Here is a 22,948-nt window from a genome sequence, read left to right as displayed (position 1 = left end):
TTCTGAATTTGTTCAGAAACATTTTGCTTCCTCAGCAAATGTTTCCTCGTTTGCGCGCCGAGGAAATGCACGGACATTCGTGCTGCACGTGCAGAACGAGTACTTTTCCTTTTTTAACCAATCATATTCTTGCTTTGTGGCGTTGTCGTTGCGGTCTTAAGGAGTTTAAGACACGACAACGCCATAAAGCATTGGTATTATTGGTTAAGAGGAAAGATGATCGTGCTGCACGCATTTTTGTAAGCTTCTCTCCCGTACTCGTCAAAACAACAACAACTTGAAATGTCCAATTTTAAAGTTCTACTCTGGTTAAAGAAAAAAATAAAATCACTTCCTTTTTTCTTCAGATTTTGAATGTGTTTGCTTCACAACTGACTGGCAAAAGTCTGAGTTTTGACTTTTATCCAAAGGTTGTTTACTTTGAGTGTAAGTTTTGGATTTCACGGTCCGCCATTACTCACGTTCAAAACTGACCGATTGAACATCAGAGGATTGGATCCAGGAAAAAGTAGCGTAATTTACTTCCTGGCTTAAAATCGCAGTACGTGAATGCAGCTTACTATATATGCAAAACGAGAGTTAAAAAGTTTGAAATCCCGCAACTCCCGTGGTTCATATTAATTCAGCCGCGTACACACGCATTGCATTCTTAAAATAGCGAGTCTTTGACGTCATTTTCTCCTCTATCCAGCTCTCTCAAGATTTTAAAGTTAGTAATGGCGTACCCTTAAAGAGGAAAATTCCAGTTGAAATAAACAAGTGTCGTTTTGAAATTGGGTCACTTAGTACTTAGTTAATTAACGTAGTCTTGAAATCCAAAGTAAAATAAGAACTGATTTTTTGGTCATAGTAGCACTTTGAGGTCTCGACGACAACGTGGGCATACCGCAGCAAATCTTTTATTCTCTTTCTTTACTTCAAATCCGTCCGTACCAATCCATTTATAGGATACTTCGCACATAATGTACACCATAAACGAGATGGAATAGCCGTGAAATACTTAGACAAGCTCAAACTTAGATTTTGAGGTGCCATTTTCATCGCCTTAGCCGTCGTGGTTTCTTAAACTCCATTTTGCTTAAGGACGGTGCCTATTATTGTTATTGCGCATACGTTCTGCACATCTCGAGATACTTGGGTTTCCTACCGGTGATGCTTACCAATACAGTGATATTTTTGCGCGGTTTAAAACTATCCAGGGAAAGTAGATCTTAGTAAGTACTCTTGGTATCCAAAAAGAAAATTGGGGGGTAACCATGCATTTTTGAGAGATAATTAAGCTTCAATTCGGGAAAGAACGCCATATATTGCTTTGTATTTTAAAGCTCTTTACAAATATTATTCATCAATTATCTTTGAAAAATGCGTGGTTAGCCCCAATTTTCTTTTTGGATTTCAAAAACCCAAAATTAATTACGCTGTTCTTTTGTCTTTTATTTTATTGCTATGTGCGCTATTTTTGTTTCCTGCGCATTTCATACTTCATATTCAAATTGTACGCAAGTTCTGCCACGTAATTTTGTAACGTACCTTAATATAAATTCAAGTGTAGAACCGTTAAAAAAGCTCATTTGCAACTGAAGATGACATGAGTATGTCGAAACATGTATTGTAAATTGAAAACTGTCGTTTCTTTTTTGAGAATTATTGTTACTCTGCTATCTTTACGTCCATTTCAATAACACTTGTTAAGATCTACATTTGCTGCATAATCATAAACCGCGGCAAAAATACCCTTGAATTAGTAGGCACCTTCCTTAAGGCCCGGCATCCGTTCGATTTTGTTGAACAGCAATGCTGAAACCGTGTTGAAACATGCTGAATCGAAGTTGAATCGATGTTGCACGAGTTTAAAAGCGTTTATACTTTGCTTCAACAACCATTCAACATTTCGTTTGTTATCGCGAGTGTTGAATGAAAATGCCCACCCTCTTTCGGTATTGTTGGGTATGCGCGTGCGCACTAATCGGTCTCTCAATGTTATGTTCATGTCCGTATCCATAGTAACAAGTCCGTATCCTCTACCAGGCCTCTCGTGGGGCTTTGTTGAATCAAATGTTGATGATGTATTGAAACCGTTCGCACACCACAGCAGTCAGCATCGTTCAACAAAATCGAACGGATGTTGGAGACGTTTGCCCGGGCCTTTAAACTTCCTGGTTTTAAATCAAAGTGTCAAATAAAATAGATGCAGCAGACTCAAATCTAGGAAAAATGTGCGCAAATAGACCTTATTCCAAAATGGCCGTCATTTAAATATTCTTTTCTTTTTATTCAAATTAGCCCTTGATGCCTCGTTCTTGAGCAGAAAGTTCAAAACAATATTTTGCCTTGAACGAGGCATCAAGATCTAAATTCAATAAAAACCGAAGAATGTCTAAATGGCGGCCATTTTGGAATAAGGTGTATTGGTTGACGAATTACTGATTCGATGACAACATAGCACGCGATTTTTCGCTTTGCTTTGGCTATACAACGATTCACCCGTAATTGGCTATATCATGTTCTAGGCCTGTATTCTTGAAGACGTTTGCCCGAAGAGCATGCATAGATTCTTCTGTTTGTTGGCTAACTTACCTTGAAAAAACTTTCCATGTATTGTAGCACGTACACACCACAATCACAAAAGTTATCTTGCTGGGGCACCTGTAGATAGCGGGGAAAAAAGAAATAATGCGAGTAGATGGTTTTCAATCACGTGATGAGACGGCCATGTCGGTGCGCAAAACTATAGCAAATTATGGCTCATGTTTTGCATTATAATAGAGTCAAATTCCCAAAAGACTTTTTTCTCTTTTGTTCTGTGCACCAACATGGCTGCTGTGACGTCAAGTGAAAACCATCTATAAGGCCAACTGTCAACACTAGAAAGTACAACAGTCCCTTTGTCGAGAAATCCGTGGAAGAAGGTCTTGTCGAAGTCATTCAGAAGTACGGAAACATAAAAATGTAGTAGAAGAGGACATTGATGTCGTTTCCGCAAAAAATTGTTGATCGTGTTACTTGTACGATGGTATTCTGCACGACGGAATACACGCCGAACACTAAAAATACACTTACTGAAAGCTTTCACTCGCTCTTACAACAAGCTAATGGGTATTTCTCCTTGAAAAGAAACCATTTTCTTTTATGGTGTGCAAGGCTCAAGTTTTTGTTTCTCAAACACTTTCAATCCGCCATTTTGAGTCAATCGTTTATTGCTTCTGTTTACTGTTTTCTGTTTCCATTCAAACTCAAGCATGCGCAATAAGACCGGAACCCCATGTTTCTCAAGGCGCTCAACCGCTGACCAAAAAGCCCGAGGACTGGGTACGAGATTGGTTCAAAATAGAACGGATTGAATGTGGGCTTCCAAGGAAAAAGTCGACCCGATGGATTTCAAGTTTGTTACAATCATCTGGATAATGGCCATTTCCCTGCTGCAACCATCTCTTTAGTAATCATGTAATGATTATTTTACTGATGAAGGAGTTTCACATGACCACTCTTGAGTCTTATGGCGCCCGCAAACGAGGAAACATTGTTTCCCGAAATGTTCCCTCGGCGCGTAAACGACGAAACATTTACCGAAGAAGCAAAACGTTTTTGAACAATTCAGAAACATTTTTGCTTCGGCAACAAATGTTTCCTAGGGCCGCAAACGGGGAAACATTTGCTTCCGCAACATTGTTTCCTTGTTTGCGGGTGACGTTAAAAAAGTTGCTCAAAATATCGTAACCTTGGCTTTTGTTAATTAACCATCATCTGTAAGGGGATCTTTGCTGACGTCATTGTCTACAATTCTTTGTTTCATTAACATAGGAGCTCACAGAAACAGAAACGTATTTAAATCTCCAATCTTAAAGGGGCGGCTATTTTAGTCCAAATTCAAAACAATAAAGGAAGTCTTTGCATCAATGAAGACCAAAAAATACGAAAACTAATGCTGTAGTTTTGTTGCCAATGGCCACTGAAGTGCACTGAAGCTTTTTTTTTGTTGTTTGCAGCCAAGGATGGAGCCTTGAAACTTGAAAAAATTGGCCAGTTTTTTCAAGTTTGGAGACGTTGTTCTCTGAAAGTCGCGAAAAGTTAAATACGAATAGAGCGACTTTCATATGACCTTGAAAAATAACGAAAAACAGAACGTAAACAAAAATGCAAAGCATTTAATTGGCTCATCGAACAAAAACAAACGAGCACGAATTTTCATTGGCTTGGTGAACGCGGATGCAAACAATGTCATTTCTCCATGGAACTTTCTGGAAGGTTAGGCTTTGACGTCATTTGAAATGCAGCAATGTGATTGGGCAATCGAAGTGTTTACTGCCCATATTAGGAGTTTCCTTGGCGGGAATAAGGAGAAGCTTTGTTTTAATCTTGCCAAACATTGGTTCGTGAAACAAAAAGCGAACACTTTTTCAAGGTCATACGAAAGTCGCTCTAGCTCTTTGTGCCATATTATATTTCGTATCATATCAGTGAGTTGTCAGGAATGTTTAACGTATGAGCTAGAGTTGATACTAATTTAGATTTTTACCCAGTGTTGACATAAAAACAGTAAATTTAGTATGACAGTGCCCCTCTAAGCCTTCAACAACGAGCCAGTCAAAAGCCACCAAAAACTGATTCCGATTTTTCGTTGCTCAGAGAATAGAGCGACTTTCGCAATTTGTTTCACGGACCAATGTTTGGCAAGATTGAAACAAAGCTTCCCCTTGTTCCCGCCAAAAAACTCCTAATATGTGTCGTAAACGTTCGATTGCCCAATCACATCACAGCATTTCGTATGACGTCAAAGCGAAATGTCAATCGCTTTCCAAGAAGTTCCATGGAGAAATGACGTTGTTAGCATCCGCGTTCACTAAGCCAATGAAAATTCGTGCTCGTTTGTTTTTGTTCGATAAGCCAATTAAATGTTTTGCATTTTTGTCTACGTTCTGTTTTCACGTTTGTTTTTCAAGGTCATATGAAAGTCGCTCTATCTGGTATCATTATGCAATGCAATTTCAATATTCATTACTTTATTCTTGGTTGACTGATTCGGAAACGATAGCCTTGTGCTGATGAGAAAAAAAAAGTAAACAAAGATTCCCCTATATCGACACAACCAACCTTAGGGTGACTGCCTTTTATGTTGTCTTTCGTAAATTCTCTGGGCTCAGACTCCTTCCGCCGTACCTTCCATTCGACCTGGAGGTAACTGGCAATAAAGAAACAGAAAAAAACAGTAAGACACAAATAGAAAGAACCCACATTTTATCCCAATTTTCACTTACTTTCGGAGATTAAACATACACCTTGCTCGCTGTCCCCCCAGGGAGTCGAACACCAAAATGCATGGCCTGTAGATGAAAAAAACACTGATGTTACTAACGAGTACTGGTCTTAACCTGAAACAAAACTTCGTCTCTGAAGTCTTTTCAAACATGATCAAGCACAGAAACAGCAGGCATAGCGCATCATAAGAGAGGAGTGTAAAATGTTTCGGTTTTTTAGAATTAATTTTGAGATTCACTCAAAAGGTGGAAGCAAGTTTGATGAAGTGGCGACAGGACTCGCTTACAGCACTGTGACTGTCTGACATAACGATGTCTGATGCTGATGGTGGTGATGGTTATGATACAACGGTTTTCAATTAAATGTCGAAAGTAATTAGTGAATTGCTTTGGTTATGCATTACTTCACTCAGTGATTGGTTTAAACTTCTCGCGCCACTTTTTCAACCAATCAGAAGTGAAACCAAAACCAATCGTGGCTCGCGCGTGCACATTTTCCCGCGTTTTGTGTGGGCTGCGTGTAATTACTTCGAGTTTTGATTGGTTTACTGGATTTTCTCCGTCCTTTTTGATTGGCCAAAGTGATTACTTTGGTCTTGGTTTTACGACACTCGATTGAAACTCGCCCTAATGCTAATAACAATGATGATAATAATAATCATAATCATAATCATCATCATCATCATCATCATCATCATCATCTTTATTGATACGACTAATGGCAAAATGCGCTCGGCGCCATCATTGGGTTGGGCGGTGTGTTGGTTCTCTTTTTTGTTTAGAAATGTTCTTCTCCAGGTAATCCTCTTTCCCCTCACATGAAAAAAAAAAGACTACTTGATTTTTGTTCTGCTACTGATTAACGCAGACGCCAAGCTTAATCCGTCAGGGAATGGCTAACAGGGAGCTTTAGCAAAGGCGTTTTTGAAACGACGTGCGTCAACCGGAAGTGGACGTTTCACAATCTTCGGTAGTGGTTTCGCCCAAATCCTCCAGGGAATCGTCTCTATAACACTAAAGACGCTGAGCAGTACAAATGTGGTGGCGTCAAGGCAGTTTGAAAAGGAAAACGCTTCACTTCCTGTTGAAGTACGTTGCTCAAAAACGCCTTTGCTTAAGCTCCCTATTTTCTCCTGAACGAGTACGGTGACCCCCACTTTTTATTTCACATGTTTGCCGAGAACGGTGTCTTCATGAAGTAGTGAACAAAACCAGCCAAAATTGATCTATGGCCAGTTTTTTGGCAATTTCATAAAATTGTACGCAAGGAGCCATTACTAGTTGAACAGCCCACACTAAAGATAAATCTATTTTGGAGTGTTAAGGTACGTACGTGAACCAACCATAGAATTACACTAGGCTCTGTGTTATCTCATTGATTACCGTTATAAAATCGAGCCAAATTTGTCCAACATAAGGGATGCGCCTCAATTGTCAAAGTGGTTTAAATACCCGTGTTCGTCAGCGTCGTACCAGGAAGACGAGCACGGTGACCCCACCCCACCCTTTATTATTACATTTTTGTCATCTCCTTGACATGTTACAACAGTGTGCAAAGACTAATCGGAAATTTCGCGCGGGGGCACTAATTCAGTGGGGACACTGAACAGAAATCCGCCGGAGCAGAGAAGAGAACCAACAAACTCAAACCACATGTGACGATAAGTTTGGGAATCGAAACCCAGGCCACTGGTGGGAGGCCAGCGCTCTCATCACAACTGCACTATCCCTGCTCCCTAGATTGACATGAGCTTGAGACTTTAATAACGTGATACAAAAAGACACACAGTAAAGGTGTGTTGCCATTAAAGGTGTGTTAGGATGACTTTGGCAGATCTCTCCAGTTAAACAACATTTGCATCTCATTAATTTATGGTGTGTTGCAAACTGATCTAAAGGTGTGTTATTCATAAACACAAAGGTGTGTAATTTTTACACACCTTATGTGTTTCCTTACACACAATGGTGTGTTTTCTCGAACTGTGAAATAAAACAGTGAAAAGGTGTGTCACCACTGCACACCTTGGTGTGTTAGGGAACTCACAAGGTTATGAAAACACACCTTATTTAAGAGTGCAGTCCTCTACATTAGGGATAAAACACGGAATTGAGTTCAGGCGTCGAATATACAAATCATGGTACAGTCTAGTTTCGTACAGTTAGTTTGCAGAAATAGGGACAAATTGCCAAGTTACGATTATTGTGAAACTGAACATGCCAAGTTCAATATTCCAGACTTGCGATCAAATTGATCGTTTCAGCCTCGGAGCAAAGAAATCGTGAAAGCTCCTCTCTGTATGGCCGCGGAAAACGACTTGCTTCAAGAGTTCAATCTCTTTGGCTTTGTACGGACAAGTGCGTTTCTTGTGCAGAATGTTTACCGCGACCGAAAGGTAAAGCATCGTTCAGTTTACATTTTGAACTTACTGTGATTTTATGGTCTGTTTGGACAGGGATTTTTTCCTCCTGTGTTTCGAATATGCAGACTGTAGCTTGGCAAGAGCAGGTAACTCAAGATCGGCGTCTTCCTCTTCGCTACCGTCATTGTCATTCTCTGATTCCTTGTCGGTTCCCGTTTCCGAGTCTTTATCCTAGAAAATTAGAGGAAAACTAATGAAATTACCACCAAAAAGCAACGAAGCGTCTTCTACATAGGATATGTTAACCTTTTTAAGGCCGAAGACTCGAGGACAACTCAAGGACACTCTAGTAACCGAATCAATGACCAATGTTGGTTGTGAAACCTTTGAATCCGCCACACAAGAGTGTTTTTACAGCTCAAGTAAAACGGTGCGGTACGTTTGTGTCAGTAGAAAATTTGCAATTATCACTGTGTAAAGTGTTAAATTCAAAGGCCCTAATATTTGTAGATCTCGTTCAGTAAAACAGTCAGGGACTGCTATACAATAATGTAGACAATTTTTTATGCAAGGCCCAGCTGAACAAAGTACAAGTGCCGGATCTTCGGAGATCTAACCAGCAAATAATTTGTATACTAAAAAACAAAATAATAATAAAATATATGTATCCTCACAGCCGTACAACCAACCTTGCATTATTGTTTTGTTTTTAGTAAACAATAATGACCACTTCAGTTTCAAGTGCTTTCAGGACGTTGTAAGGGAATCTTAAAAGTTTAGGTTTTTTAACGCGTTTGCATTATCTGCACAGCTTTCACTGATCTTGACGGTTTCTGCCGTAATGTAACATGACTGATGAGGACAATGTACTCTCTTAGATATAATGATCTTTCATGGCCAAAATATACCTTGGAACCGGTTTCGTCATCTTCATCTGTGATTTCATTTATGTATGTGGCTTCGGTGTGTCCAGCAAAACAAATAACTGCAAGGTACCAATGCGAACTGGAACAAGACAGTGAGGCCAGTTTGTTAGCAATATTAAAGGAATTCCAATAGAGGGTTAAAAGGGGCTTGGTTTTGCAAAACTTCGCTTCGTAATTGGCTTTACAATCTCGCGCCACATTAATGACACAATCACATCGTTTTCCCGTGGTTAGCTCCGGCTGTCTATGTACGCTTTGCGCTAGGATTGGCCCATTTGTCTGCTTCGACTGCTATGATAGGCCACAGAACTATTGGTCTCGGGATACTCAATCGGCAACCACTCAATAAAAAGAGTGCAACCTTACTGAAAGCGCAAGTCTCAACCTGTGGAACATACTTTTCATTGATTGGCACAAATACGAAGTCTTTTTCAAATATATCCACATTCTTGGTCCATGTTTTCACTTGAGAATGCATTCTGTCTGGAGTGCTAAGGATAAAAATATAAAAATATATAAATAAAAGTCAAACGAAGGTGTAGTCGTCAAGATAAACATCAAAATGCAACAGAATTTTGAAAACTTTCGATACTACTCTCTTTATTCTAATTAACATTTTCCTGCTCGAGAATTACAAGGGTTACCAAGTCAACTGAAACTAGACGACATATTGGCTGTCCGTTAGGCTTCTAATGACGTCGTGAACGGGTCTCGCGACAAATAATCTCACGCATGATGTAATTTTAAAGTTATTTATTCTCCCACGATTCTGGCTTGACACGTTGTCCCTGAAAACTCTCTTCTCATACAGTACAAAAAAAGGTCTAAAGTTCACTGAGATTATATTTCCAATAGCTTACATTTCAAGTCTTGGGGTTCGGCAGTTCCTGTTCGGGATTCAAAATCACGCAATCCGCGGCGATGATGATGATAATAAAAATAACACCAATAGTCATAATCATCATCCTCATTATCAACACTTCAAATCTCAAGGCTAGTTAGGCGAGCGGAAGTCTTTACTTATTGAAGACTACCAGGAAAAATTATTTCGTTTCCGCAGTTCGAATACACATGTATGAAACTTCATACATTCTAAAAAAAAATCAAAGAGTCTGTCAGTGAATCCATCTTACATTGTAGATGTCAAAAAGCACTGCCTCGTGTTGAAATATTCGTTTCATTTTTAAGGTCCAATCGCAGATTTTTCTCCCCCAATAAACAAAATGAACTGGTTTCCGCGGGAACCGATTGCGCAAAAATTGAAGCGATATTCGGGAGCCTGAAAACCTGAAAACAGCTAACAGCAATCGAGATCAAGCCTTAATTAAAATGTCAGGCTTGCTTGCGACTGCTTATCTACAAGTAACTGCGATGATATTCCAACTTTCATTTCAAGGGTGCTTGTCTTTTCTGCGGATTAGGAGTTCATGGCTGGGTCGCCCGAATTCGCCAGCCATGGGAGAAATCTCCGTCCAGGAGCTGCCAAGCAATAATGTAAAATCTCTTGGGTGTGGCAGGCACCCAATTTGCGATGTGGTTTTTCCTCATTTACAATCAACTTTCTCCACTAACCTGCCGTGATTGTCTAAACTGTTATTCCTCTGCGTAAGACGCTTGTAAAAGAATGAGCTCAGAATGTGTGTGCGCTTCCTGTCCTCCGGTTTAAGTTTTTCATAGAAGACAAACCTGCCATAGAAGAAATCAGAGGAAAAATGTTCAAGCTGTATGAGAAAAAAACTTGCTAGGTTACTTTCGAAACTTGCATGCGCTCCATTCCCAATGATTTCGTTCTCGTTTTTCACAGCGAGCAAGGCGCTATCAATATTCACTTCACCTTAGCACAATGAACAGGATTTTGAGTCACTGGAGATTCGTTGGAGTTTTGTGTGCCATTGCTGGCATCCTGCAGGTTTGAAAGCCGAGGACAATAGGGCTATACCATTTCAAACCCTTTGGGAATAAGACGTTTTGTTCCAGGTATTTCCATATCATTTAAATGTGAATGCTACATTATCATGCAAATACAATACACAAAGAACCTTGACCCCAGGTCCCGGTTGTTCAAAAACCGATTAACTCTAATTCCAGATTAAAAATTAACCGAGGAGTTTATTTCTCTACTCCCACTTGTTGTTTGACACTGATATTCAGCAAAACGTTACATTAAAAGATGTCAATCTTGAAAAACAAAAATAAGCAAAAGAAACTTTCACCAAAAATTTAAAAACTTGAAGCAAACGTTTATGCTAATCCTGGATTAAGTTAACCGGCTTTCGAACAACCGGGCCCAGGAGATTTGAATAGGGGTACAACACTCAGTTAGCCGATTTGGTCTAACACTATTCTTGAAGTACTCGCGGGCATGGGTAACATTTTGCCTTTACTCCACTTACTTAAGATAAAAATCAATGATGACATCATTCAGAAATTCTTCTTCAGCGAGACAACGAATGTCGTCTGACGTAACTGTGATCCCACCAGGCTGAGGGGGCGGAGGGTACACAAAAAGCCTGCAAACATGAAATACATGAATCAATCAGTCTCTCACTATTAACCAGTGAAAGAAATCTGTAACTGCTTTTAGTTGCACCCATTCTTTCTGTCAGAAACACAGGGATTCCTATCTTGCAACCAAAGAACAAGGTGTTTAATTAAATAGCATCAACATATGAGCTTGATCTTACAGACATGACAAGCAACTGTACATTTGTACAAATCCAGCTTTAACAAACAAATTCACAACTTATACAAGATATTGTATACTACGGTACATGTAGTAGTAGTAGTGGTGGTGGTAATGGTAGTGGAGGTGGAGGTGGAGGTGGCAGTGGTAGTGGTAGTGGAGGTGAAGGTGGTGGTGGTGGTAGTGTTAGTGGTGGCAGTAGTTGTGTTAGTGGTTGTAATGGTAGTGGTCATGTGGTGGTGGTAGGAGAGTTAGTGTTAGTGATGGTAGTAGTGGTGGTGGTGGTGGTGGTAGTGGTACTATTAGTGGTGGAAGTGGTGGTGTTGGCAGAGGTAGTTGCAGTAAAACTTTATTTAAAACATGAAAAATAATCAGTTGAGCCAAAAAGGTAAAAACGCTTCACAACTGTTTTACATGATTGCGGTCTGGAAATCCTAAGGGGGGAATACCTGCCTGATAGTACAATGTACGTTTGAACTGCCCAACAGACTAAGAGCCAGCATTTTTTAAGTGTTGGGGCGAATTGTTCCACAAACAGTTACAGGCCCCACTATAAAAGAAACTTTGTTTCAGATTATTAGTACTGGGCTTGGGCAGAGCAAGGTTACCCTCAAAGTTCCTCAAGTTATATTCGGCAACATGTTGAGTGAAAAAGTGTCTGTCTATCTACCTATCTACACCCCCCCCCCCCCCCCCCCCCATCCCAGTTACCCCCTTTCAACACCTGATTATTGACATCATGCATTCCCCTGTCTCGGTATCGCATTTGTCAGCTCAAAAAAACGGGAAATTATAGCAGCCTAGCTCCCCACACTTTATGACAACCCTGACACCTAAGACTAATTAAATTGTACTTTGGTCTCAGCACCAAACCTGGCCACACCTCTTGATTACGCCTTACGGTAGAGCCTAAGCAAGGTAAGCCTTGTTCACGAGGTGTGGCCAGTTTTGGTGCTGAAAACAAAGTACAAGTTCATTAGTCTTAGGTGTCAGGGAAAGGGAGACAATATTAAAAACTAATCAATGCAACAAGAAGTATCACCATACTTTTCAACTGTCTTGGCTGCCTGTTTGTAGCTGCTTGCTCTTGTGTTGTACGTCCTGCTTCGAGTGGTTAGAGGCGTAGATGATGCTTCAATTGGCTCTGAAAGGAGAGAGAAGATACTAATTTACAATGTATATATTTTTAAGGAGGCAGTGTGGCCCAGTGGTTAGGGCGCTTGCCTTGAGATCCGGAGATCCGGGGTTCAAGACCCGCTTCAACCACTCGATGAATTTGTTCCTGGCAGTCCTTGGTTCAACTTCCTAGCTGCACTTGTAAATAGCCAACTGGTTTGCCTCCGGCCAGTTGGGATTCTTAACAGTTGTAATAGGCCTTATTCACGATAGCCGCCATGTTGGTTTTCAAATTGTCATGCAAATTAGCCATGTGTTATGCTGGGGGCAAACATTGGAAAAAAGGCAAATTGCGGAAAATCGGCCAGTCGAAATATTGAAACAACATTGCTAAAAGTACATTTTGGAATTTAGAATTAAGTACCTTTTATGATAATTTTATATATTTTGATTGCCTTTGACATTTTGACTTTCTACTTCGTTATCTGCTCATTTTTCACTAAAAAAAGGTCTAAGTAACTTGTGTAATCATTCCATTTGACTACTTAGGTGATAAACATTCAATGAACGTGAAACAAATCATCTGTGTGGCTAAGGTGTTCGTTATAACCTCTCGAACTTGTGTTGTAGAAGTGTGTAGCTAATTTGCATGATAATAGCAAATCCAACATGGCGGACATCGTGAATAAGGTCTATTGTTGTGTTCTGCTGTTTCGTTGATTGTGTTTTATTGGCCCTGAAAATCCCCTATGGGGAGCGGTCAATTAAGTATGTATGTTACTGTATGTATGTAAGCGCAGGTTATGGACGAAAAGGAGAAGAGATCCTCCCACTCATCTGGACAATTTTAGAAAGTGTCCCTTACAGACACCTGAAAAATTCAGCTGGCTTCTAGATAAAGGAATCAAAGCCATGACCTCTGCAATGCCTGTGCAATGTTCTTACCAACTATTGTAGCTACGAGTCCTTTCACAGTTGTAACACATGCCCCAAACAAACTGACCCGCTCCCAACTGAGTGGCTTCATATCTCAGTTGGTAGAGCCTTGCACCTGCATTCAAAGAGGTCATGAGTTCAAATCCTGTTGAAGCTATGTGAATTTTTCAGGTGTGCATTAGAGACAATTGCTTACATTGTCCAAATAAAAGTGAGGATCACTTAGACTTCCGTTCACAGATTTTAGCGCTGTACAAATTCAAGAGAAACAAACAATAATATCGTTTGTCAAAGACAAATGTTACAAAGCAGTGATCCTATTGTCACACCTGATTTTTGTTCCTTGGTAGTGGAAGGTGAGGATTTGAACGACTTGATTCTATCCACTTCCGTTAAGCTGTAAACAACACATTCAGTTATTTCGTTTCAGAAGAAGGCTCTACCTACTTGTAACTGATAAAGTCACCTTACTGAGGTTGCTACGAAAGTTGCTTCAATTTTCTAAAAAGAGTAAAAGGGAATCCAGCAGTGTACATACAGACATTGTTATATCCATAAAGCTTTGCAATAGCATTAAGCACTTTAACAAAGATGCAATATCAATCACAGACGCAAACAGAACTCTGTGTTAAATTGTGCCACACAAAGCCCCTAATGACATTGTTTCTAGACTTTATAATAAGATCTTGTCTGCTGTTGTTTTACAATCCTCACTGTCTTTTCTTGCTCTGGAAATATCTTCTACATGTTCCCTTCGATTTTTGTGTTGCTTAAAATAATGTGTTCATAAAAAAGCAGAGCGTGTGGTGATCTCTTTTATACTGTCAGTGTCTTTGTGATAAATTGAAAGATTTTTTAATAGTGTGAGACATGAAAATGTCCCAACTGACCTCAACTCGGCAAACTCTTTGGACAGCTTATCTGTCACCTGACAAAAAAAACATCAAAATTCAATTTGAAATTTAACACTGAACATTGCTAAAGGGACACTAAATGTATGCATTGGGAGAAGCCCTGCATCTTGGTGTATCTAAATTAACAGGTCACATGATGCACTCATGAACACAACAGGTTCATTAATATTGAGCAAAATTTATGTGATTCATGTGACACTTAACGCAAGTTGACTTGCATGCTATTTAGTACATGTGCAGTTTAGAAGACTTGTAAAAATCGCAATAGCTGAAAATCATTCAAAACACTTTGAAACTTTGGCCTTGATAATTATCGCTAACATGCTCAACCTCATCCAATAATTGTTAATTATTGGTGATACAATTATTCTGATCATGATAATTAGAAAATTTGGGTCATTAGTTAATTTCTAACATTATTGTGTCATCAACCTGTCAGGCACTACTTTAATTCATGCTTCCTTCAAAGAGCCACAAAACACACAAAAGCTTGGCAAGCAGTTTGAATCTGAACAGAAATTACCAACCATCTGCTTTTACGTGTACTCCATACCTGCTTAGACTAAAAACTGATGCAAGAGGAGTGCAGCTAACAATTTTTTGTAGAACATACCCATTCTTCTACATCAGCAATCACTTCTCGCTTTACATTTTCACTCACTTCAAGAACAATATCTCTCTCAGCTGATACTAAAAGGAACAAGGTAACAACACCACATCAAGTTAGCTACATTCTGTTCCTTACCTATGCACAGTGCAGTGGCTTCTTTTGTGGTGATCATTATGGTGAGAAACTTTTTCAAACCATTTGTCAGTTTTTTCGGCAACTCTTGGGCACAACTAATAATTAGTTGTATAAACACATCACAAAGTGTGTCATATAATTCAGGTAAAGTTGGGGTAAAATTTGCTTTTAGGTTAAGATAATACTTAACTCCTAACGAAAGGAAACTGTTTGTGTTTTCCGTCTAAAGATGGGCGATTAAATACTCATGAATAATGGGGCGGCTTCAGCATGTGTTCTTTTAATGAGCCTGTGATATTAAAAACTGTATGAAGCAGGAGTTCATCAAAGGGAGACTCAATCTTCCATACTTGGAGATAGAATGAGACTTTCACCAACAATGGGTGCTTAATGACACATTTCTAGAGAAAATGATCACAGTGGTACAATGTGCAAAATGCTGTTGGACGAACAAAAGAAGTTAATGGCAAATCTTTTGTTTTCATCCACCAACATGGCAGCTGTGACATACTGCAGAAACTGTCCTATACATGAGAGATCCCTTGGTGCATTGTGTCAAGATCCACAGTAACACATTCATAAAAAAATAATAAATTTTGCAAGGCAGATATGTATCCAGAGTGCATTATTGCGTCCTGGGATGCAAAGGACAGGAAAAACATGCGAACAGCATATTTCACAAAAACATTCCCATTTCTCACTATGGAGAAATGATTGAGTTCTCAAATTTCAAGGTGAGCTGTTATTTTCTTTTGGAGTCGAATGATTTCATTTTGTCAACAAAAATTATTGTCCAACTTGAGGAGTTCCCACGTGTTGTGTGACGTTATGTGAGCTATTTATTTTTTAGGTGAGACAGTTGGCAACCAATCGCGTACCCAGAGTCCTCTGGCTTTTTGGTCAGCGGGTGAGTGCCCAGAGACCCTTGGGTAATGGGCTCCGTTTTCCCAGAAAACATGGGGTTCCGGTTTCCTTGTGCATACTGTTTTCGACACATTTTTGTGGAAACAACAGCAATGTCCTACTACATTTTAGTTTTCTGTAATTTTGAAGGGCTTTGACAAGACCTTCTTCTACGGATTTTTCCCCAAAGAGACTGATGTAATGTTTTCATAGCAACGGTAATCAGTTTTAGCAGTGTGGGAAAATCTCCGTGTTAAAACGGCTGTTATTTGTTAGTCGAAAATGTTAGACATAATTCAAACCATGTTGCTTTTTTTTTGTGATTTTTATATTTCTGAGGTACTTTTAGTTAGGGGAAAACAGCGACCGTAGAAAAAACAAACAGCACTTAAACTAGTTTTAGATTTTGAATCTGCCTCCAAATTCTGGGCTTTCCAGTGTGGTGCTTCTTTATATTACTTACAGACTTCCTGTCGGACTGCCATTGTTATGCAAGTGACCAATCAAAAAAATTGTTCAAGTGTATTATCCCAGCGTCTCTCCCGGCTCTCACCAGCTGACCAAAAAGCCCAAAGACTCTGAGTACGAGATTGATCGGCGACATTTTTGATCTCTGCCAATGATAATTTAACATTTTCAGTTGAAGTTCAGTTTGTTGTATGCTTTCCAAGTGAATTTCAAGGATTGGTTTGTTTATCGTCAGCGAAATGACAGGGAACCCAACGGTGAAGTATGTCAATTTTTTGTTTTGTGCAACCCTGCTGATGCTTATTCCGGAAGCACACCTTTCATCGTCTCGGTTGTTGTTTTGCATGTACTGTAACTTGTCTGTTTTGCAAATTATGCAACTTTTTTGCAGTTAGTGTTAAAAATAACGTGTTTAATTAACATGAAACATGAATGTATTCAATCCCTTGATTAATAACATTGGCCATAGCAAAGTCACAGGCCGATGATGAACTGTGTATCGCTTACGTATATTTGTTCTTCCTAAATTAAACCAGAAGTGTTGTTAAAATACATGATGCTCTTTTACAGAAAATTGAGATTCAGTTTTAGTTTTTTGGTTTTTTTTTGGCTGAGGAGATCTAGATCATTTATCAACTGGAGCCAACAGTTCCTACAGCATACATATTCCTCAGACGTTTTCAGTAGTGATCGATGGAGCTTTGACAGCCCATACTTCTCAATTTTGATTGACGAATCGGCAGGCACAACAGGTTGTAAGAAACTGATCATTTAAATATATATTATTTAAGTACATATTCGAGGGGAGGGATAAGACTTCATTTTTGTGCAATTTATAAATCTGAAAGGGTGCTGCAGCAACAATTAAGAGGCAATTAATAGATTGCACATTAAAAATATTCAATCTATTAATTGCCTCTTAATTGTTGCTGCAGTACCTTTTCAGATTTATAAATTGCACAAAAATGAAGTCTTATCCCTTCCCTCGAATATGTACTTAATATTAATTTAAATGATCAGTTTCTTAAAAGTATTCTCAAATATTACATGTAATTAGCTGCACCCCCAAATTTTTCACATTTGAAAATCTGCTGTGGATACATCTCTGCAAGGAACAAAAGCATTCCATGAAATATTATTGTCTGACAATAGACTTGAAGCCACATTGATTTTAACCCATTGACTCCTGGGGGTTCCCCATTCACGAGTAAAATCGTCTGGCAATAGACAGAGTAAAATACTAAGTATGGCCGCTTTAGGCCGGTTAAGGGGTGAATGGGTTAAAATGATAAGCAATGTGGCTCTAAGTACTGAAAAGCATCAGAATTCTTTGATGCACTATTTTGGGAAGGCACCATACAAATGAATGGGTTTGAAAGACATACAATGTACAATTAAAGGGGAGAACAAATTGTTCCCAGGGTCATTACTTCATTGAGGAAAAAAAATTAACGATCAACTTGACCAACATACTGGCACTTCCTGGATTGAGGAACTTCCTCTGCTTAGGAAGTTTTTGACATAATTTAATGGCATATCCTGGCGTCACACCCAACACAATGACATTTGGGTTTGAAGACTGACTCATCTGCAGAGAAGGAATGGCCAATGACACAGATTATGTAGAGAACAAGCAAATACAAACTGAGATACCTTGATTTAACAAAGTGTCTAGGGATCGAAAATTTATTCGAAAGGAGGTTTCTTAAATCCAACAGCCCTGAACTGTGTGCAAAAAGAAGTACATCTTAAAGAGTTAAAACAGTTAAAACTATGGCTGCCACCAAAAGGTTCAATCTATTATTATGATCAAATTTCACGTAATACAAAAATGAAATGTTGGTTTTCGATGAGCGGGGAAAACCAGATGGCCAGGATTAAAATTTAAAAAAAAATTACAATTAAAATAGAAACATCACAGCCAACAATGATTACTCATTTAACACAATATAACCCCACGTCTAGGAATTGAACCAACATTGGTGAAAAGAAAGTGCTTTCACCAACCCTTCTCCCCTGACAAGCAAAACTAAACAATAAATTTTATACAATGACATATCGACAGCCAGCAGGGATGTAGCTAAAGTTTTTAGCAGGCAGGAATCTAGAAATGATAGGCGGGTATTTGGGCCGAAGGCCCACACTAGTGTGCCTTTGGCACGCTATACCTAGGGGGGTCCGGGGGCATGCCCCCTCGGGAAATTTTGAAAATGCATACTCTCGGAGATGGATTTTCCTTGATTTTGGGGGCAAAATCAAGGGCATTCAGTTGGTTCCTTAGAACTTAGCGTGTTTTTTTTTCGGTAGACTTAAAAAATGTCATGATACCAACGGCCTCAGAATCATTTTTCTTTCTTTTTCCCGACATTATAAAGTAATAATATTTCAACCGTCAGAGATACGCAATTTGGCATTCATTATTTCGCGTACATGAAATACAAATACCGCAGCCCATTGAGCCTGCAAAATGGACGATGAAATGCAAATGATGCGATCGTCGCACTAAATGGAGTGTTTACAATCCTTTCAGTTCAGGTAAGACATCAATGAAGGTGTAAACAAACGAAATAATAAAATCTTCTGACAACATTTAAAAACATCTTGGAGAAAGAAGAAGTGCTTTACAGCCAGAAAAATCGCATTCACAGCCGGGCAATTTTCCCAGCTTCCGGCTATTATCTACATCCCTGAGCCAGCCTGTATTGATCTCTTCTTCTTGTAAAGTTCAACTTATAACTGATTATTAACTGCATTATTTACAATGTACACTTGATTTAATTTATTAATTCCTAGACCTATAAGAAAGAATGTGTGAAAAATGACACGTGTATGTAACACACCTTGAACGAGGTAAGATCATTTCCTGCAATGGTCAACGACATATTTTTCAATCCTTGAAAAAAGGAAAAAGGAGAATGGCATGTACCGGTAAGCACCAAATCATCCCGTCCCAGCAAGTATCGCGTGTGATGGATGAGGGGCTCCTTTTCCTTCAGTTAACCACCCCTTGCTTGCCCATACACTTATGTGCAACCAGGGACAAGTCATCTCGTATTAAATGCATTTGTCAATTTTGTATTTACTGGTTATTCACATGGCTTCTTGAACAGCTTACGATACGTTTTAGCCACAATGCCCAAAAGTGATATTGGTAGGCGCTTTTTTTTACAATATTAGATTTGGGGTGGGGGGGAGGGGGTGTCAATTTGCAAGGGGAAGTGGGGGAATGAGGAGGAGTTTTAAAGGGGACTTTTCTAAAAGGGTTTTAAAAAAGGTTGTCTTCAAAAGCTCAGACAGAAAACAAAACAATGTCCAACAGCTTATCCCACTCTTTCAGTTTTCAACCACAAAAAAGTTGTCCAAAACCCTTGAAGTACACTCACCATAATCAACACCAAGTTTTATCTCATCAGTTTTGCATATTATCTGCAGAAGGGAGACAAAAAATAAATAAATACATTACAAGTTTCTTTCATGTAGTTTTCTCCTTCTCTTTTCCTCTCTTCTGTACTCTTGCTTGTACTGTCACCTTTCGTCTTTTGTTTCCATTTGGCACTTCTTAAACGTTTCCAAAAATAATTTTGGTTTTGTTGCTGCTTCTAATTATATGAGTGAAGCTGCCTAAGTAAAATTATTGCAAAGTACCATTTGGGACAAAATTGTACTGTTCGTGTCTAATAAGAAACAATTAGAAAACAGTCCTAAGAAAAATATGCGTGCTGATTGGTTAAAAATCCTGTTTCTATAACTCGATGGAGACACAGAACTACTGTAGCACGAGCTGTTGACGTAGTGACGGCACGAGCAAAGAGAATTTACATTTTGATAATTAGAGTTAACAAGTTGTTTTCCTTATTCTCGTCGCATTGTTTTCTAAAAGAAATAGAAAACATGTACTCTGTGTTTCTATTGAGTTATAGAAACACTCGTGAAAGTTTGGGAGAACTCGAAAAAGCTGTGGAAACACTCGCCTACGGCTCGTGTTCCCACAGCATTTCTCGTTCTCCCAACTTTCACTCGTGTTTCTATAACTCGATAGAAATGTGGTACATGTTTTCTATTTCTTAAGTAAATATTTTAAAGACTGCCATTTCCTGACCTTGAGTGGCTCTGTTGCAGTGCAAGCCAAGGTACCGATACGAACATCCTGCCTGATCATTATTTCTATTTCAGCATCATCTCTGGTGTAACCATGCAAAATGTCAGACTTCTTCTTAGTGGCAGGTTGAGTCTCCTACAAGATTAACATTTTTTCTCAATACTTTAATTTTGTCAGAAATCTACAGTTTGACTTAAGGATTCATACTTATGACTGCTACTATGAAGACCTGACCTGTTGGAGCCACCTTCAACACTAAACAACAAACAGATGGGCAGAGTTTTTAAAAGTCTATTAATTCTGAGATTACTGGCTCTAGATCTCTCGTATCCTTCAAAAAAAAAAAGGCACGCATTGAGTATGTGCGGTAGTGCAGCAACTTGACACAGTACTTTATTCCTGCTGCTGCATTTTGTTTTCTAGGAGATTTAAGTTGTCTTTGCGTAATATGTAGCCCTCATAGTACACAATATTGTTTTGGTATCGTGAATCATTATAATAGTGCTATGGTGGATGTCTTAGGTAAATAGCCCCCTGAGAAGAATATGGCGTCTTTTCGCCCAGGAAACACGCATGTAATGCTGACATACCCGCAGCCTGTAGTTGTATATATCACCAGGTAATGCCATCATTTTTTAAATAAAAGCGGTATTATTAATCTTCAACACCACAAATTCTTGCCGATTTTGGGGCCCATTATTTTGTTGAAATTCATGCACGCTTCCAACAGACCTACAGGTTTATTTTTGTGATTTATGCACATTCTGTGGGCCTATTCCCAACAAGGACTTACACTCTTACGCTCTTACACTCTCACAACCCGGTTACATAATGTGTAGTACAGTACACTACCACAAAAACAGTTAAAAGATCTATTATCAACAATAATTATTGCTGATTCTGTTTTAGCTTGCAAATGACGCAGTCAATATGTTCTCAAACAATGTCTCCGATAAATTATATTATCTGTTGTGTAAATTTGTTCCGTCATATTCGTTCATGCCAGGGAATGTAACTTTCCAAGCCTTGATAGTTTTTCTTAGGTCTTCTCGGCATTTCTTTATCTTCATTTTTATTGATTACTGTACCTCATGTAATCTACATGTACATGTAATGGCAAATGTACAAAAACAAAATAGTAAATAAATTATGCCAGTGTTATAGTCCTTACACATATTACCAGGGACGGCTGAGCCGTGAAAGGGGGAGGGAGTTGGGGGAGGGCAAAAAGCAAAAGATATAAATTTTAAAAATAAATAAAAAAATTACAAAATAATTTTAAAAGCCCATAAAACATAAAAAAAAGAAAACTAACAGAAGAAAAAACAAAGCAAAATGAGCAAGGTAAGAAATAAAAAGTAAAGCATCTGTCATTTTACTGTTGATCCACGTTTATTTTTTTGATATCTCATTGAGAATGCTGTAAGTAGAATTTCTGAGATTCAAGATTTCAAAATTATCTGGCAGAGAATTTCCCTGGAACCCCCTACAAATTAGCGTCTCCAGCACTTGCTTGTTAGCCCCCCTCCCCCTCCTTACCAATACAAAATACACTCTGCTGTTGTTACCACCCTGGTCTCACCTGAGATGGTGGTGTTTTTCTTTTGACTGTTACTGACTTTGTCTTTTTAACACCAGTGGAATCAGAATTCTGGTCACCATCCTTGTCATCTTCAATGCCACTTAATAATCCTGGTCCAGAGGCCGTACTTTCAAAGCTATCTGCATCGGTATTGTGTGAGGACTGCTCCACGATCAACTCAGTAGATGTTTCTGAATGTCGCAGAATGTATAGGTACATGTCAACAACTAGTAGTTTCAACCTGTTTTCTTAAAAGCCTTTGTCTTGAGAAGTAGAAAATAAAACTAAGGGGGTATTTACACGAGACTGGGACAAACTCAGACCAGCATGCAGGCTAGTCTGATGAGAAACTCTCCTACAGGTCTGAGTTCATACCATTCCCATAAATGACAACAAATCTCAGACCGGGTCCAGAAAATTTCCGCCTGTATGCTTTACATGTACAAGACATTTAAGATATCATTTCGTCCCAAAACCAGGCACAAAGGATTTCGTCCCGGTTTTATGTAAACCGGTGGGAAAATTTCATACTGGTCTAATTAAGTTTGACCTGGTCTCACGTAAATACCCCCTAAATTTGTCAGTATTAAAGGGATGGCTGCCAAGGTTGAGGATTCAAGTACGGCTCTCTTCCAACTGGACCTCCTATCTTTGATTCAACTTAGATGTAACTTAACCCTGCACCTCATCATGAAAGCATGGCCAGTTTTTTTTTTCCTTCGTGCAGAAATCACTTACATGTACACTGTATCAATAAAATAAAGTTGTTTCCTACATTTGAAGGAATATTTTGAACATGTGTAATGCGTGCAACTTACCTATTACCTCTTCTTCATCAGATAAAGTAATGACATCCACTGAAAAGAAGAAACCCAATTACACTTTTTGTTCCTAAGATTGGGATTGTTTCAGTGTTAAAGCAGTGTGGGAGAGTATATAGGATGGCTACCACTCAAACCTA

The 22,948-nt window shown here is 39.0% G+C and overlaps 1 protein-coding gene across 2 annotated transcripts in view; it reads right to left on the bottom strand.

Annotated features, from left to right (window-relative positions):
• Positions 1-22,948, bottom strand: part of LOC138052692 (sentrin-specific protease 7-like) — a 60,932-nt gene that overhangs the window by 4,454 nt on the left and 33,530 nt on the right. For both annotated transcript variants that reach the window (XM_068899246.1, XM_068899245.1), the window contains exons 8-25: positions 22,806-22,844; positions 21,988-22,178; positions 20,406-20,540; positions 19,690-19,732; positions 19,147-19,199; positions 17,780-17,894; positions 14,804-14,880; positions 14,167-14,204; positions 13,606-13,673; positions 12,272-12,368; positions 10,935-11,051; positions 10,114-10,227; positions 8,940-9,032; positions 8,524-8,620; positions 7,683-7,846; positions 5,256-5,321; positions 5,092-5,179; positions 2,578-2,646 (exon numbers count right to left, since the gene is read on the bottom strand). In XM_068899246.1, the coding sequence (XP_068755347.1) occupies positions 2,578-2,646; positions 5,092-5,179; positions 5,256-5,321; positions 7,683-7,846; positions 8,524-8,620; positions 8,940-9,032; positions 10,114-10,227; positions 10,935-11,051; positions 12,272-12,368; positions 13,606-13,673; positions 14,167-14,204; positions 14,804-14,880; positions 17,780-17,894; positions 19,147-19,199; positions 19,690-19,732; positions 20,406-20,540; positions 21,988-22,178; positions 22,806-22,844 (1,664 nt within the window). The remainder of the gene's footprint in view (positions 1-2,577; positions 2,647-5,091; positions 5,180-5,255; positions 5,322-7,682; positions 7,847-8,523; positions 8,621-8,939; positions 9,033-10,113; positions 10,228-10,934; positions 11,052-12,271; positions 12,369-13,605; positions 13,674-14,166; positions 14,205-14,803; positions 14,881-17,779; positions 17,895-19,146; positions 19,200-19,689; positions 19,733-20,405; positions 20,541-21,987; positions 22,179-22,805; positions 22,845-22,948) is intronic.

This window comes from Montipora capricornis, chromosome 6 (assembly GCF_036669925.1).
Source record: "Montipora capricornis isolate CH-2021 chromosome 6, ASM3666992v2, whole genome shotgun sequence".
NCBI lineage: Eukaryota > Metazoa > Cnidaria > Anthozoa > Scleractinia > Acroporidae > Montipora > Montipora capricornis.
Note: the sequence above shows the minus strand (reverse complement) of the source record. Positions and strands in the feature narration are given on the sequence as shown.